Source organism: Nerophis ophidion, linkage group LG28 (assembly GCF_033978795.1).
Source record: "Nerophis ophidion isolate RoL-2023_Sa linkage group LG28, RoL_Noph_v1.0, whole genome shotgun sequence".
NCBI classification, from domain to species: Eukaryota; Metazoa; Chordata; class Actinopteri; order Syngnathiformes; family Syngnathidae; genus Nerophis; species Nerophis ophidion.
In genome coordinates, this window is record NC_084638.1 from 25488975 (window position 1) to 25504752 (window position 15778).

At 40.2% G+C, this 15778-nt stretch overlaps 1 protein-coding gene across 3 annotated transcripts in view; it reads right to left on the bottom strand.

Moving 5' to 3' along the window:
- The window catches only part of LOC133544963 (uncharacterized), a 29227-nt gene extending 15430 nt beyond the window's left edge, over positions 1-13797 (bottom strand). For 2 of the 3 annotated variants that reach the window (XM_061890220.1, XM_061890219.1), the window contains exons 1-4: positions 13551-13797; positions 8993-9154; positions 4103-4300; positions 147-305 (exon numbers count right to left, since the gene is read on the bottom strand). In XM_061890220.1, coding sequence (XP_061746204.1) covers positions 147-305; positions 4103-4300; positions 8993-9154; positions 13551-13772 — 741 coding nt within the window. In that variant the 5' untranslated portion in view covers positions 13773-13797. The remainder of the gene's footprint in view (positions 1-146; positions 306-4102; positions 4301-8992; positions 9155-13550) is intronic. The other variant, XM_061890221.1, reaches the window with a different exon arrangement.
- Between the last annotated feature and the right edge of the window lie 1981 nt (positions 13798-15778).

Sequence of the window (15778 nt, forward strand, 5' to 3'; positions counted from 1 at the left end):
TCTTATTCCGTATATATTTATATATGTATTAAATAAAATAAAATAAAATAAAATAAAAATACAAAACAACTAGAAATAGAAAAATCAAATTTATAAATAACTGTGTTACATCCTAAGAGAGTATTTTAATAAGAGAGCAGTTTTACCATGATGAGGTCGGCGTACGCAGGCAGCGATTGGCTCCGCCCCCACGGCCGCATGGGAAGCGCTTCGTCCTCGGTGGTGTCGGCGGGCGACGTGGAGCCATCTAATTGGCTCTCTGGGGTCACGGCGCCGCCTGACAACGAGCACAGAGTGTTCTCCTCCTGCCGGGAAAACATGAAAGGTTAGCATGCTAACCTTAGCATGCTTACCAAATAAACTGGCTCGCGCGCTAATCGCTAATGCTAGCACCATACTATAAACACTTTGAAAATAAAACTTCTAAGTGGCGCCAAGTAACGGAATCCATGATTGTTGAGTTAAAAAGTACACAATTAGCTAAAATGCTAGCATAAAACTTTAGAATGCTAACAGTAGCATGCTAAAAGGTGAAGATCTAGCTTACTTCTAAGTGGCGCCAAGTAATGGAATGCATGATTGTTGAATTAAAAAGTACAAAATTAGCTAAAACGCTAGCATAAAACCTAAGTATGCTAACAGTAGCATGCTAACAGGTGAAGAGCTAGCTTACTTCTAAGACAGACCCTAATAACGGAAACCATGATTATTGATATAAAAAGTACAAAACTCGCAAAAATGCTAACATGAAAGGTTCACATGCTAACCTTAGCATGCTAACAGGTAAAGAGCTAGCATTCTTTCAAAATGGCACCTAATAATGATAATCCACGATTATTAGGTCAAAAAGTACACAATTAGCAAAAATGCTACCGTAAAATGTTAAATTGCGAACATTAAAAGTACAAAGTTAACATAAAATGTTAGAACACTAATAATAGCATGCTAAAAGGCGAAACGCTAGCAAATTTAGAAAGTGGCTTCAAGTAATGGAGTCCATAATTATTTAGTTAAAAAGTACAAAATATGCAAAAATGCTAGCATAAAACCAAAGAACGCTAACAGTAGCATGCTAAAAGGTGAATAGCTAGCATACTTCTAAGACAGACAGTAATAACGGAATCCATGATTATTGAGTTAAAAAGTACAAAACTCGCGAAAATGCTAGCATGAAAGGTTAGCATGCTAATATCAAAAGTACAACATTAACCACAATGCTTGCATAAAACATTAAAACACTAACATTAGCATGCTAAAAGGTGAAGAGCTAGCTTACTAGTAAGCAGCGCAAAGAAACGGAATCCATGATTGTTAAGTAAAAAAAAGTATATTTGCTGAAATGATAGTATACAATGTTAAAATGCTAACAGTGGTACTAACAGGTAAGGAGCTAGCATACTTCTAAGATGGCACCTAATAACAAAATCCATTATTGTTAGGTCAAAAAGTAGAACATTAGCGGAAATGCTAGCATAAAACTTCGGAATGCTAACCTTAGTATGCTAACAGGTGAAGAGCTAGCATTCTTCGAAATGGCGCCGAATAACGGAATACAAGATTGTTGAGTTAAAAAAAACTACAATGTTTGCTAAAATGCTAATGTACAATGTTAAAATGCTAACAGTGGCATGGTAACAGATAAGGAGCTAGCATACTTTTAAGATGGCTCCTAGTAACAAAATCCATTATTGCTAAGTTAAAAAGTAGAACATTAGCTAGAATGCTAGCATATAACGGTAGATTACGAACCTTAGCATGCTAACAGGTGAAGATCTAGCATTCTTCCAAAATGACGGCTAATAATGGAATCCATGATTATTAGGTCATAAAAAACAAAACTAGCAAAAATGCTACCATAAAATGTTAAATTGCGAACATTAAAAGTAAAAAGTTAGCATAAAATGTTAGAACCCTAATAATAGCATGCTAACAGGTGAAACGCTAGCAAATTTAAAAAGTGGCTTCAAGTAATGGAGTCCATAATTATTCAGTTAATAAGTAAAAAATGTGCTAAAATGCTAGCATTAAATAGTAGAAGGCTGACAATAGCATGCTAACATGTGAAGAGCTAGCATACTTCTGAGATGTCACCTAAAAAGGGATCCAAAATTAATAGGTCAAAAATAAATGCTAACATAAAAGGATAGAAAGCTAACCTTAGCATGCTAACTAGTAAAGAGCTAGCATACTTTGAATATAGCGTCAAGTAATACAATCCATACAAATTTGGTTAAAAAGTACATTAGCTCAAATGCTAGGGTAAAACGTGAGAAAGCTAACCTGAGCATGCTAACTAGTAAAGAACTAGCATACTTCGACGATGGCGTCAAGTAATATAATGCCTGATTATTGGCTCTAAAAGTACAAAATTAACTAAAATGCTAACATAAAACGTTAAAAAGCTAACCTTTGAATGCTAACTAATAATTAGCTAGCACACTTGGAAGTTGGTGTCAAGTAATAAAATTTATGTTAATTAGGTTGAAATGAAAAACTTTTTCTAAAATGCTAGCATAAAACATTAGAAAGCTAACCTTAGCATGTTAAGTATTAAAGCGTTAGTATACCTTCAATATTTGACAAGTAATAGAATTCATGATAATTAGGTTAAAAAATGCATCATTAACTAAAATGCTAACATAAAATGTTGAAATGCTAACCTTAGCATGCTAACTGGTAAGGAGTTAGCACACTTTGAAGATGGCGTCAAGTAATAGAATGCATGATAATTAGGTTAAAAAGTAAAACAATAACTAAATGCTAGCATAAAATGTTAAAATGCTAACCTTAGCTTGCTAAGTAGTAAAGAGCTAGCACACTTTGAAGATGGCGTCAAGTAATATAATGCATGATTATTAGGTTTAAAAGTAAAAAATGTACTAAAATGCTAACATGAAACGTTAAAATGCTAACATCAGCATGCTAAATAGTAAACAGCTAACATACTTTGAAGATGGCGTCAAGTAATAGAATACATGATTATTAGGTTAAAAAGTACAAAATATACTAAAATGTTAACATAAAATGTTAAAATGCTAACATTAGCATGCTAACAGATGACGCAGTAGTTGGTTTGGGTTTTAATTGTGTGGGCTAGCTAGCATAAAACGTAAGAAAGCTAACCTTAGCATGCAAACTAGTAAAGAGCTAACACACTTGGAAGATGGAGTCAAGTAATTGAATCAATAAAGATTACCATAGGTTAAAAAGTAAAAAAATAACTAAATAGTAGCATAAAACGTTAAAATGCTAACCGTAACATGCTAACTAGTAAAGAGTTAGCACACTTTGAAGATGGCGGAAAGTAATAAAATGCAGGATTATTACGTTAAAAAGTACCACATTAACTAAAATGCTAACATAAAATGTTAAAATGCTAACATAAAAAGCACAACATTAACTAAAATGCTAACACAAAACATTGAAATGCTAACATAAAACGTTAAAATACTAACATATAAAGCACAACATTAGCTAAAATGCTAACATAAAAAGCACAACATTAACTGAAATGCTAACACAAAACATTAAAAGTACAACATTAACTAAAATGCTAACATAAAAAGCACAACATTAACTAAAATGCTAACACAAAGCATTAAAATGCTAACATAAAAAGTATAACACTAACTAATACGCTAACATAAAACGTTAAAATGCTAACATAAAAAGCACAACATTAACTAAAATGCGAACATAAAACATTAAAATGCTAACATAAAACGTTAAAATGCTAACATATAAAGCACAACATTAACTAAAATGCTAACATAAAACGTTAAAATGCTAACATATAAAGCACAACATTAATTAAAATGCAAACATAAAAAGCACAACAATAACTAAAATGCTAACACAAAACATTAAAATGCTAACATAAAAAGTACAACATTAACTAAAATGCTAACATAAAAAGCACATTAACTAAAATGCTAACATAAAACATTAAAATGCTAATATAAAAAGTACAAAACTAACTAAAATGCTAACTTAAAACGTTAAAATGCTAACATTAGCATGCTAACAGTTGAAGCGCTAATTGGTTTGGGTTTTAGTGGTGTGCACGAGCGCTTGTGTTTGTGTTGACGTGTTTGAGGCGCACCTCCAGGATTTCCTGGTAGGACTGTCTGATGGAGTCCTGCAGAGGACTGGTCCTGGACCCGGCCTCCTCAGTCCTCCTCTTGGCTGCTTTCACCTGCTCCTTCAGTTTTTTCAGGCGCCACCTGGCTATGGCCAGTTCTCGCTGGTACTCCTCCACCTGACTCTCCCGGCTCACCTCCTCCGCCTGCAGGGACAAGATCTGGAGGGACACGGGACCGTTACCAGGACCTGTAGATCTTGGATCAAACTAATAATACCGCTTGGGGGTCGGGACCAGGTCTTGGTGGGTACCAGGTGTGTTAGTGAGGACGAGGTCTTATTGGGGACACGGTTTTAGTGGGTGAGAGGTCCTGGTGGGGACAAGTTCTTGGTGGGTACGAGGTCTTGGTGAGGACAAGGTTTTTTTGAGTACAATGTCTTAGTGGGAGTAAAGTCTTGTTAGGGGGCAAGGTCTTGGTGGGAATAAGGTCTTGGTGGGGACACGGTCTTATTGGGGACTGTCTTATTTGGAGACAAGTTTTTAGTGGGAATGATGGCTGGGTGGGGACAAGGGGTTTGTGGGGACAAGGTGTGAGTAGGGACAGGGTGATAGTGGAGACAAGGTCTTGGTGGGGACAAGGTCTTATTGGTAGTGAGGTCATAGGGGAACAAGGTCATAGTGGGAGTGAGGGCTTGGTGTGAATAAGGTCTTATTGGGGACAAGCTCTTATTTGTGGACAAGGTCTTAGTGGGGACAATGTCTTAGTGGGGACAATGTTTTAGTGGGAGTGAGGGATTGGTGCGAAGAAGGTCTTATTGGGGCCAAGGTCTTATTTGGGGACAAGGTCTTCGTGGGAATGAGGGCTTGGTGGGGACAAGGGGTGAGTATGGACAAGGTGTGAGTTGGGACAAGGTGTGAGTAGGGACAAGGTAATAGTGGGGACAAGGTCTTAGTGGGAATGAGGGCTTGGTGGGGACAAGGGGTGAGTATGGACAAGGTGTGAGTTGGGACAAGGTAATAGTGGGGACAAGGTCTTAGTGGGAATGAGGGCTTGGTGGGGACAAGGGGTGAGTATGGACAAGGTGTGAGTTGGGACAAGGTGTGAGTTGGGACAAGGTGTGAGTCGGGAAAAGGTAATAGAGGGGACAAGGTCTTCGTGGGGACAAGGTCTTATTGGGAGTGAGGTCTTGGTGGGGAACAAGGTCATAGTGGGAGTGAGGGATTGGTGCGAACAAGGTCTTATTGGGGACAAGGTCTTATTTGTGGACAAGGTCTTAGTGGGGACAAGGTCTTATTGGGGACAATGCTTTAGTGGGGACAAGGACTTATTGGGGACAATGCTTTAGTGGGAGTGAGGTTTTGGTGGGGACAAGGTCTTAGTGGGAGTGAGGTTGTGGTGCAAACAAGGTCTTATTGGTGACACGGTTTGAGTGGGTGAGAGGTCCTGGTGGGGACAAGTTCTTGGTGGGTACGAGGTCTTGGTGAGGACAAGGTTTTTTTGAGTACAATGTCTTAGTGGGAGTAAAGTCTTGTTAGGGGACAAGGTCTTGGTGGGAATAAGGTCTTGGTGGGGAGGTGGGGACACGGTCTTATTGGGGACTGTCTTATTTGGAGACAAGTTTTTAGTGGGAATGATGGCTGGGTGGGGACAAGGGGTTTGTGGGGACAAGGTGTGAGTAGGGACAGGGTGATAGTGGAGACAAGGTCTTGGTGGGGACAAGGTCTTATTGGTAGTGAGGTCATGGGGGAACAAGGTCATAGTGGGAGTGAGGGCTTGGTGTGAATAAGGTCTTATTGGGGACAAGCTCTTATTTGTGGACAAGGTCTTAGTGGGGACAATGTCTTAGTGGGGACAATGTTTTAGTGGGAGTGAGGGATTGGTGCGAAGAAGGTCTTATTGGGGCCAAGGTCTTATTTGGGGACAAGGTCTTCGTGGGAATGAGGGCTTGGTGGGGACAAGGGGTGAGTATGGACAAGGTGTGAGTTGGGACAAGGTGTGAGTAGGGACAAGGTAATAGTGGGGACAAGGTCTTAGTGGGAATGAGGGCTTGGTGGGGACAAGGGGTGAGTATGGACAAGGTGTGAGTTGGGACAAGGTAATAGTGGGGACAAGGTCTTATTGGGGACAAGGTCTTAGTGGGAATGAGGGCTTGGTGGGGACAAGGGGTGAGTATGGACAAGGTGTGAGTTGGGACAAGGTGTGAGTCGGGAAAAGGTAATAGAGGGGACAAGGTCTTCGTGGGGACAAGGTCTTATTGGGAGTGAGGTCTTGGTGGGGAACAAGGTCATAGTGGGAGTGAGGGATTGGTGCGAACAAGGTCTTATTGGGGACAAGGTCTTATTTGTGGACAAGGTCTTAGTGGGGACAAGGTCTTATTTGGGGACAAGGTCTTAGTGGGAGTGAAGTCTTGGTGGGGACAAGGTCTTGGTGGGAATAAGGTCTTGGTAGAGACATGGTCTTATTTGGAGAAAAGGTCTTGGGAATAAGCGGTAGAAAATGGATGGATGGATGGGTCTTAGTGGGAATGATGGCTTGGTGGGGACAAGGGGTTTGTGGGGACAATGTGTGAGAAAGGACAAGGTGTGAGTAGGGACAAGTTGATAGTGGAGACAAGGTCTTATTGGTAATGAGGTCTTGGTGGGGACAAGGTCTTAGTGGGAGTGAGGGCTTGGTACGAACAAGATCTTATTGGGGACAAGGTGTTTGAAGGGACAAATACTTATTGGGGACAATGTTTTAGTGGGAGTGAGGTCTTGGTGGGGACAAGGTCTTAGTGGGACTAAGGTCGTGGTGCAAACAAGGTCTTAATGGAGACAAGGTCTTAGTGGGAATGAGGGCTTGGTGGGGACAAGGGGTGAGTTGGGACAAAGTGTGAGTAGGGTCAAGGTGATAGTGGGGACAAGGTCTTTGTGGGAATGAGGGCTTGGTGGGGACAAGGTCTTATTGGGAATGAGGTCTTGGTGGGGACAAGGTCTTAGTGGGAGTGAGGGCTTGGTGCCAACAAGGTCTTATTGGGGACAAGGTCTTATTTGGGGACAAGGTCTTATTGGGAGTGAGGTCTTGGTGGGGACAAGTCTTAGTGGGAGTGAAGGCTTGGTGCGAACAAGGTCTTATTGGGGACAAGGTCTTATTTGGGGACAAGGTCTTATTGGGAGTGAGGTCTTGGTGGGGACAAGTCTTAGTGGGAGTGAAGGCTTGGTGCGAACAAGGTCTTATTGGGGACAAGGTCTTATTGGGAGTGAGGTCTTGGTGGGGACAAGTCTTAGTGGGAGTGAGGGCTTGGTGCGAACAAGGTCTTAGTGGGGACAAGGTCTTATTTGGGGACAAGGTCTTATTGGGGACAAGGTCTTATTGGGAGTGAGGTCTTGGTGGGGACAAGTCTTAGTGGGAGTGAGGGCTTGGTACGAACAAGGTCTTAGTGGGGACAAGGTCTTATTTGGGGACAAGGTCTTATTGGGGACAAGGTCTTATTGGGAGTGAGGTCTTGGTGGGGACAAGTCTTAGTGGGAGTGAGGGCTTGGTGCGAACAAGGTCTTATTGGGGACAATGTCTTATTTGGGGACAAGGTCTTATTGGGGACAAGGTCTTATTGGGAGTGAGATCTTGGTGGGGACAAGTCTTATTGGGGACAATGTTTTAGTGCGAGTGAGGTTGTGGTGCGAACAAGGTGTTATTGAGGACAAGGTGTTATTTGGGGACAAGGTCTTAGTGGGAATGAGGGCTTGGTGGGGACAAGGTGTGTGTTGGGACAAGGTGTGAGTAGGGACAAGGTGATAGTGGGCACAAGGTCTTGGTGGGGACAAGGTCTTATTGGGGAAAAGGTCTTATTTGGGGACACGGTCTTAATGGGGACTAGGTGTGAGTAGGGACAAGGTGATAGTGGGGACACGGTCTTGGTGGGTACAAAGTCTTAGTGGGAGTGAGGTCTTAGGGGAAACAAGGTCATAGTGGGAATGAGGGCATGGTGGGGCCAAGGTTTTAGTGGATGGGGTACAAGGTCTTGGTGGGGGACAAGGTCTTTTTTTAGGAATGAGGTCTTACTGAGGACAAGGTCTTCGTGGGAAGTGGTCCTAGTGGGAACAAGGTCTTGATGGGGACAAGATGTTAGTTGGGAGAAGGTATTAGTGGGGACGAGGTCTTAGTGGGGAAAAGCTCTCAGTGGGGACATAGTCCTCAGGCCTGGAATTTTATTCTTGTAAGGTCAAGGCAAGTGTTTCTCCAAGTTCGCCTTGGGATCCACCGGGGATGAGGTCTTGGCGGGCACAAGGTCTTAGTGGTAAGTGGTCTTGGTGTGAACAAGGTCTTAGTAGTGGACAAGTTCTTGGTGGGAATGAGGTCTTAGTGGGGACATCTTAGCATATATGTAGCATACATGTAGCATACATGCTAGCATACATGTAGCATACAAAACTGTTTGGCATGTAGCATACAAGCTAGCATACAAAACTGTTTTGCTATCATACATGTAGCATACATGTAGCATACAAAACTGTTTTGCTATCACACATGTAGCATACAAGCTAGCATACAAAACTGTTTTGCTATCATACATGTAGCATACATGCTAGCATACATGTAGCATACAAAACGGTTTTGCTATCAGACATGTAACATACATACTAGCATATATGATAGCATATAAAACTGATTTGTGATCATACATGTAGCATACATGTAGCATATATGTTAGCATAAAAAACTGTTTTGCTATGATATATGTAGCATACATGCTAGCATACATGTAGCACATATTTTTGTTATACAAAAACTGTTTTATTGCAAACATGTAGCATACAAAAATTTTTTTGAGCGTATGTGCTAGCGTACATGCTATCATGCAGGTAGCGTACATGACAGCATACATGTAGCGTACACGCTAGCATACAAGCCAGGTGAAAAAGAGTTGCTACCTGCTGACTCTCCTCATAGCAAAGCTGTCGGATGGATTTGATCTGCTGTCGGAGTTTTTCTTTGTGTTTCTCCAACTCCAGCAAGGTCTCCTCCAACTCCCGGCGGTCCGACTGCTGCTCCTGAAGCGCCAGGTTGTCCACGGCGACGGCGTTCTCCAGCTCCTGCAGGCGCAAACTCCGCTTAGACGAGTTAGGTTCTCGGCTAATTAGCGTTTAAACGTAAAAATAGCGTGTTAGCCACATGTCATGCAAATGCTAAATTAGTCATTTTTAGGGTAGCACAATTGTACTTTCAATTAGGTGACGTAAAACATTGACATTTGTTAGCATGTTGTTAGCACTTTGGCGACTTCTTAATGTATTTTCAGTGCTAAAAGTGCTAAAGTTTTGAAAGATAATTTTTTTTAAATTCATTAAATAAAAAACAGTTGAATTGTATTATTTGAAACACAATTAAGTCATTAAAATGGTAAAATTTATTTAAAATACACTTAAAATAGGCATTTTAAAAATGAGGTAGCTTAGCCATTTTATTAATGATAATATATTAATATTATTATTATTAATATTATAGCAAGTATGGACTTCTTTTTATAATAAAATATATGCTAATTATAATTATAGCATGTATCAGATCGACACTATCAGTTTGGAATCGATATCAGTTTTTGAATCGACACTATTAGTAACAGATCGACACTATCGGTAACAAATTGACAATCAGTTTTTATCTTGATACTATCAATAACTGCATCGACACTATCGGTAACGGATCAACACTATCAGTTTTTATCTCGATACTAACAAGAACTGCATCGACACTATTGGTAACGGATCAATATTATCTGTTTTGAGATTGACACTATCAGTATCAGATCAACACTATGGGTCTCAGATCAATACTACCAGTTTTTTAGATCGATACGATCGGCAACGGATCGACACCTTCAGTATCGGAATGATGCCGTCAGTAACGGATCAACACTATCAGTATCGGACCGACACTATCAGTATCAGATTGACACTACCAGTAACAGATCGACAATATCGGTAACAGATTGACATTATCAGTTTTTATCTTGATACTATCAATAACTGCATCGACACTATCGGTAGCGGATCAATATTATCAGTTTTCAGATCGATACTATCAGTAAGGGATCGACACTTTCAGTATTGGATTGACGCTATCAGTGACAGATCGACACTATCGGTAACGATTGACACTATCAGCTTTTATCTTGATACTATCAATAGCTGCAGCGACACTATCGGTAACGGATTGACACTGTCAGTATTGGATCCATACTATCAGTTTTTAGATGAATACTATCAGTAACACATCGACACTATCAGTTTCGAATCGATATCAGTTTTTAGAGCGACACTATCAGTATCGGAAGGACACTATCAGTATAAGATTGACACTATCAGTAACAGATCGACACTATCGGTAACGATTGACACAATCAGCTTTTATCTCGATACTACCAATAACTGCATCGACACTATCGGTAGCGGATCAATATTATCAGTTTTCAGATCGATACTCTCAGTAAGGGATCAACACTTTCACTATTGGATCGACGCTATCAGTGACGGATTGACACTATCGGTAACGATTGACACTATCGGCTTGTATCTCGATACTATCAATAACTGCAGCGACACTATCAGTAACGGATCGACACTGTCAGTATTGGATCCATACTATCAGTTTTTAGATGAATACTATCAGTAACACATCGACACTATCAGTTTCGAATCGATATTATCAGTTTTTAGAGCGACACTATCAGTATCGGAAGGACACTATCAGTTTAAGATTGACACTATCAGTAACAGATCGACACTATCGGTAACGATTGACACTATCGGCTTTTATCTCGATACTATCAATAACTGCATCGACACTATCGGTAGCGAACCGATATTATCAGTTTTCATATCGATACTATCCGTAAGGGATCGACACTTTCATTATTGGATTGACGCTATCAGTAACGGATCGACACTATCGGTAACGATTCACACAATCGGCTTTTATCTCGATACTATCAATGACTGCATCGACACTATCGGTAGCGGATCAATATTATCAGTTTTCAGATCGATACTCTCAGTAAGGGATCAACACTTTCACTATTGGATCGACGCTATCAGTGACGGATTGACACTATCGGTAACGATTGACACTATCGGCTTGTATCTCGATACTATCAATAACTGCAGCGACACTATCAGTAACGGATCGACACTGTCAGTATTGGATCCATACTATCAGTTTTTAGGTGAATACTATCAGTAACACATCGACACTATCAGTTTCGAATCGATATTATCAGTTTTTACAGCGACGCTATCAGTATCGGATGGACACTATCAGTATAAGATTGACACTATCAGTAACAGATCGACACTATCGGTAACGATTGACACTATCGGCTTTTATCTTGATACTATCAATAACTGCATCGACACTATCGGTAGCGGATCAATATGATCAGTTTTCAGATCGATACTATCAGTAAGGGATCAACACTTTCACTATTGGATTGACGCTATCAGTGACGGATCGACACTATTAGTAACGGATCGACACTATCGGCTTGTATCTCGATACTATCAATAACTGCAGCGACACTATCGGTAACGGATCGACACTGTCAGTATTGGATCCATACTATCAGTTTTTAGATGAATACTATCAGTAACACATCGACACTATCAGTTTCGAATCGATATTACCAGTTTTTAGAGCGACACTATCAGTATCGGAAGGACACTATCAGTATAAGATTGACACTATCAGTAACAGATCGACACTATCGGTAACGATTGACACTATCGGCTTTTATCTCGATACTATCAATAACTGCATCGACACTATCGGTAGCGGATCAATATCAGTTTTCAGGTCGATACTATCAGTAAGGGATCAACACTTTCACTATTGGATTGACGCTATCAGTGACGGATCGACACTATTAGTAACGGATCGACACTATCGGCTTGTATCTTGATACTATCAATAACTGCAGCGACACTATCGGTAACGGATCGACACTGTCAGTATTGGATCCATACTATCAGTTTTTAGGTGAATACTATCAGTAACACATCGACACTATCAGTTTCGAATCGATATTATCAGTTTTTATAGCGACACTATCAGTATCGGATGGACACTATCAGTATAAGATTGACACTATCAGTAACAGATCGACACTATCGGTAACGATTGACACTATCGGCTTTTATCTCGATACTATCAATAACTGCATCGACACTATCGGTAGCGAACCGATATTATCAGTTTTCATATCGATACTATCCGTAAGGGATCGACACTTTCATTATTGGATTGACGCTATCAGTAACGGATCGACACTATCGGTAACGATTCACACAATCGGCTTTTATCTCGATACTATCAATGACTGCATCGACACTATCGGCTTTCATCTCGATACTATCATGACTGCATCGACACTATTGGTAGCGGATCAATATTATCAGTTTTCAGATCGATACTATCAGTAAGGGATCAACACTTTCACTATTGGATTGACGCTATCAGTGACGGATCGACACTATCGGTAACGATTGACACTATTGGCTTTTATCTCGATACTATTAATAACTGCAGCGACACTATCGGTAACGATTGACACTATCGGCTTTTATCTCGATACTATTAATAACTGCAGCGACACTATCGGTAACGGATTGTATTGTATTGTATCAGTATTGGATCCATTCTATGAGTTTTTAGATGAATACTATCAGTAACACATCGACACTATCAGTTTCGAATCGATATTATCAGTTTTTAGATCGACATTATCAGTATCGGATGGACACTATCAGTATCAGATTGACACTATCGGTAACAGATTGACACTACCGGCTTTTATCTCAATACTATCAATAACTGCATCAACACTATCGGTAACGGATCGACACAGTCAGTATCGGATCGTTATGATCAGTTTTTAGATCAACACTATCACAAATGGATCGACACTATCAGTATCATATCGATACTATTAGTTAATCAGTACTATCGCATCGAAACCATCAGTATCAGATCCATACTATCAGTTTTTAGATGGATACATAACATAATAAAAGATAAATATAAAAAATTATTACTATTTTGATTATTTCATATAAAATATATTATTACCAATATATAATAAAATGTATATATATTATCTAATAAGTATTTTATTGTATATTGCAAATTAATTATATAGTATATAAATGATAAAAACAATTATTATTGGAACATATATTTGTATATTACTAACAATAAGTAATATAATACAATCATACAAATAAATGTAATATATGTACAAAAAAAAGGAAAGGCGGGAGGGGGCGGGGTGTCGAGTCACGTGACGTCCCCTCTACGTCAGCACGGCACAGAAGTGTGTTTAGGACACGATGACGTCTTTTCTTTCGGCCGGTGATGACGTCATGCATGGTAGGAGATGATGGACGTCAAGACGATGACATGATGCAATGTGATGACGTCACAGGCACACGCACACACCAGCGCAAGGTGCCTGGGTCTTCTTACTGTGATCTCCGCCGCCTTGCCGACGACACGCCGGTCCGCCGCCGCCGCCATCACCTCCGCCTCCACCTGCGCCACCTGCGCCGCCACCTCCGCCTCCCTGGCCGTGGTCCAGCACAGCAGGCAGGAGTGTTTGAGCAGCGACCTCCAGCCGGCCTTGCCGCCATCGCATCCCGCCGTCGCTGCACTCTCCTCCATGGCGGCTCACTGCGGACCGGGGGGGCGGGGCCAAGAAGGAGGCGCATGCGGGAGTCGACCCGAGGACACGCCTCCATTCATGAAAAGCCCATTGGAGCGACGATTTACACTGGACGATGCGTCAAATATCGACACTTTCAGTATCACATCGATACTAACAGTTTTAGATCGATACTGTCAGTAACGGATTACCACTAACAGTATCAGATCGACACTGGATCGACACCATCAGTATCAGATTGACACTATCAGCAACGGATCGATGATATTAGTTTTTAGATCGACACTATCAATAAAGGATCGACACATTTAGTATCGGATTTACACTCAGTATGAGATCAACACTATCATTATCAGATTGATACTATCAGTTTTTAGATCGATACTATCAGTAACGGATCGATACTATCAGTTTTTAGATCGATGTTATCAGTAACGGATCGATACTATCAGTTTTTGGATCAACACTTTCAGTATCAGATTGACGCTATCAGTAACAGATCGACACATTCAGTATCAGATTGACAGTCAGTATGAGATCAACACTATCATTATCAGATTGACACTATCAGTTTTTAGATCGATACTATCAGTAACAAATCGATACAATCCGTTTTTAGATCGATGTTATCAGTAAAGGATCGCTACTATCAGTTTTTGGATTGACACTATCAGTAACGGATAAACACTTTCAGTATCAGATTGACGCTATCAGTAACAGATCGACACTATCAGTTTTTAGATCCATACTGTCAGTAACGGATCAACACTTTCAGTATCAGATCGATACTAATAGTTTTTAGAGCAATACTGTCAGTGATGGATCAACACTTTTAGTATCAGATCTATACTACCACTTTTTAGATCGATACCGTCAGAAACAGATCAACACTATCAGTATCAAATCGAAAGTATCGGTATCGGATCATCACCGTCTGTATCAGATTGACACTATCAGTAAGAGATCGATACTAACAGGTTTTAGTTCGATACTGTCAGTATCTAATCAACACTATTAGTATCAGATTGACACTTTCGGTATCGGATCAACACTATCGGTATCGGATCGACACATTGGTCTCAGATTGACACTATTAGTAACGGATCGATACTATCAGATCAACACTATCAGTAACGGAACGACCCTTTCAGTATCGGATTGACGTTATCAGTGACAGATCGACACTATCAGTTTTTAGAGCGATACTGTCAGTAACGAATCAACACTATCAGTATCAGATTGACACTTTCAATTTCAGATTACTACTAATAGTTTTAAAATTGATACTGTCAGTTACGAATCAACACTATCAGCATCAGATCAACACTTTCAGTATCGGATCGACACTTATTGGAATCGGATCAACACCATCGGTATCAGATTGACACTATCAGTAACGGATCGATACTATCAGTTTTTAGATCAATACTATCAGTAACGAAGCAACACTTTCAGTTTTGGATTGACGCTATCGGTAACAGATCGACACTTTCAGCATCAAAATCGACCCCTTCAGTATCAGATCCATACTACCAGTTTTTAGATTGAAACTGTTAGTAATGGATCAACACTATCGGTATCAGAATCGACACTTTCAGTATCAGATTGATACTAACAGTTTTTTTTAAATCGATACCGTCAGTAATGGATCAACACTTTCAGTATCAGAATCGACACTTTCAGTATAAGATTGACACTTTCAGTATCAGATTAATACTAATAGTCTTAAAATTGATACTGTCAGTTACGGATCAACACTATCCGTATCACATTGACACTTTCAGTATCAGATCGACACTATTGGTATCGGATTGACACCGTCTGTATCTGATTGATACTATCAGTAACGGATCGATACTATCAGTTTACAGATCAATACTATCAGTAACGGATCGATATTATCAGTTTTTAGATCGACACTGTCAGTAACGAATCGGCACATTCAGTATTGGATTGACATTATCATCAGATTGATACTATCGGTTTTGGATGGATGGATGGTTTT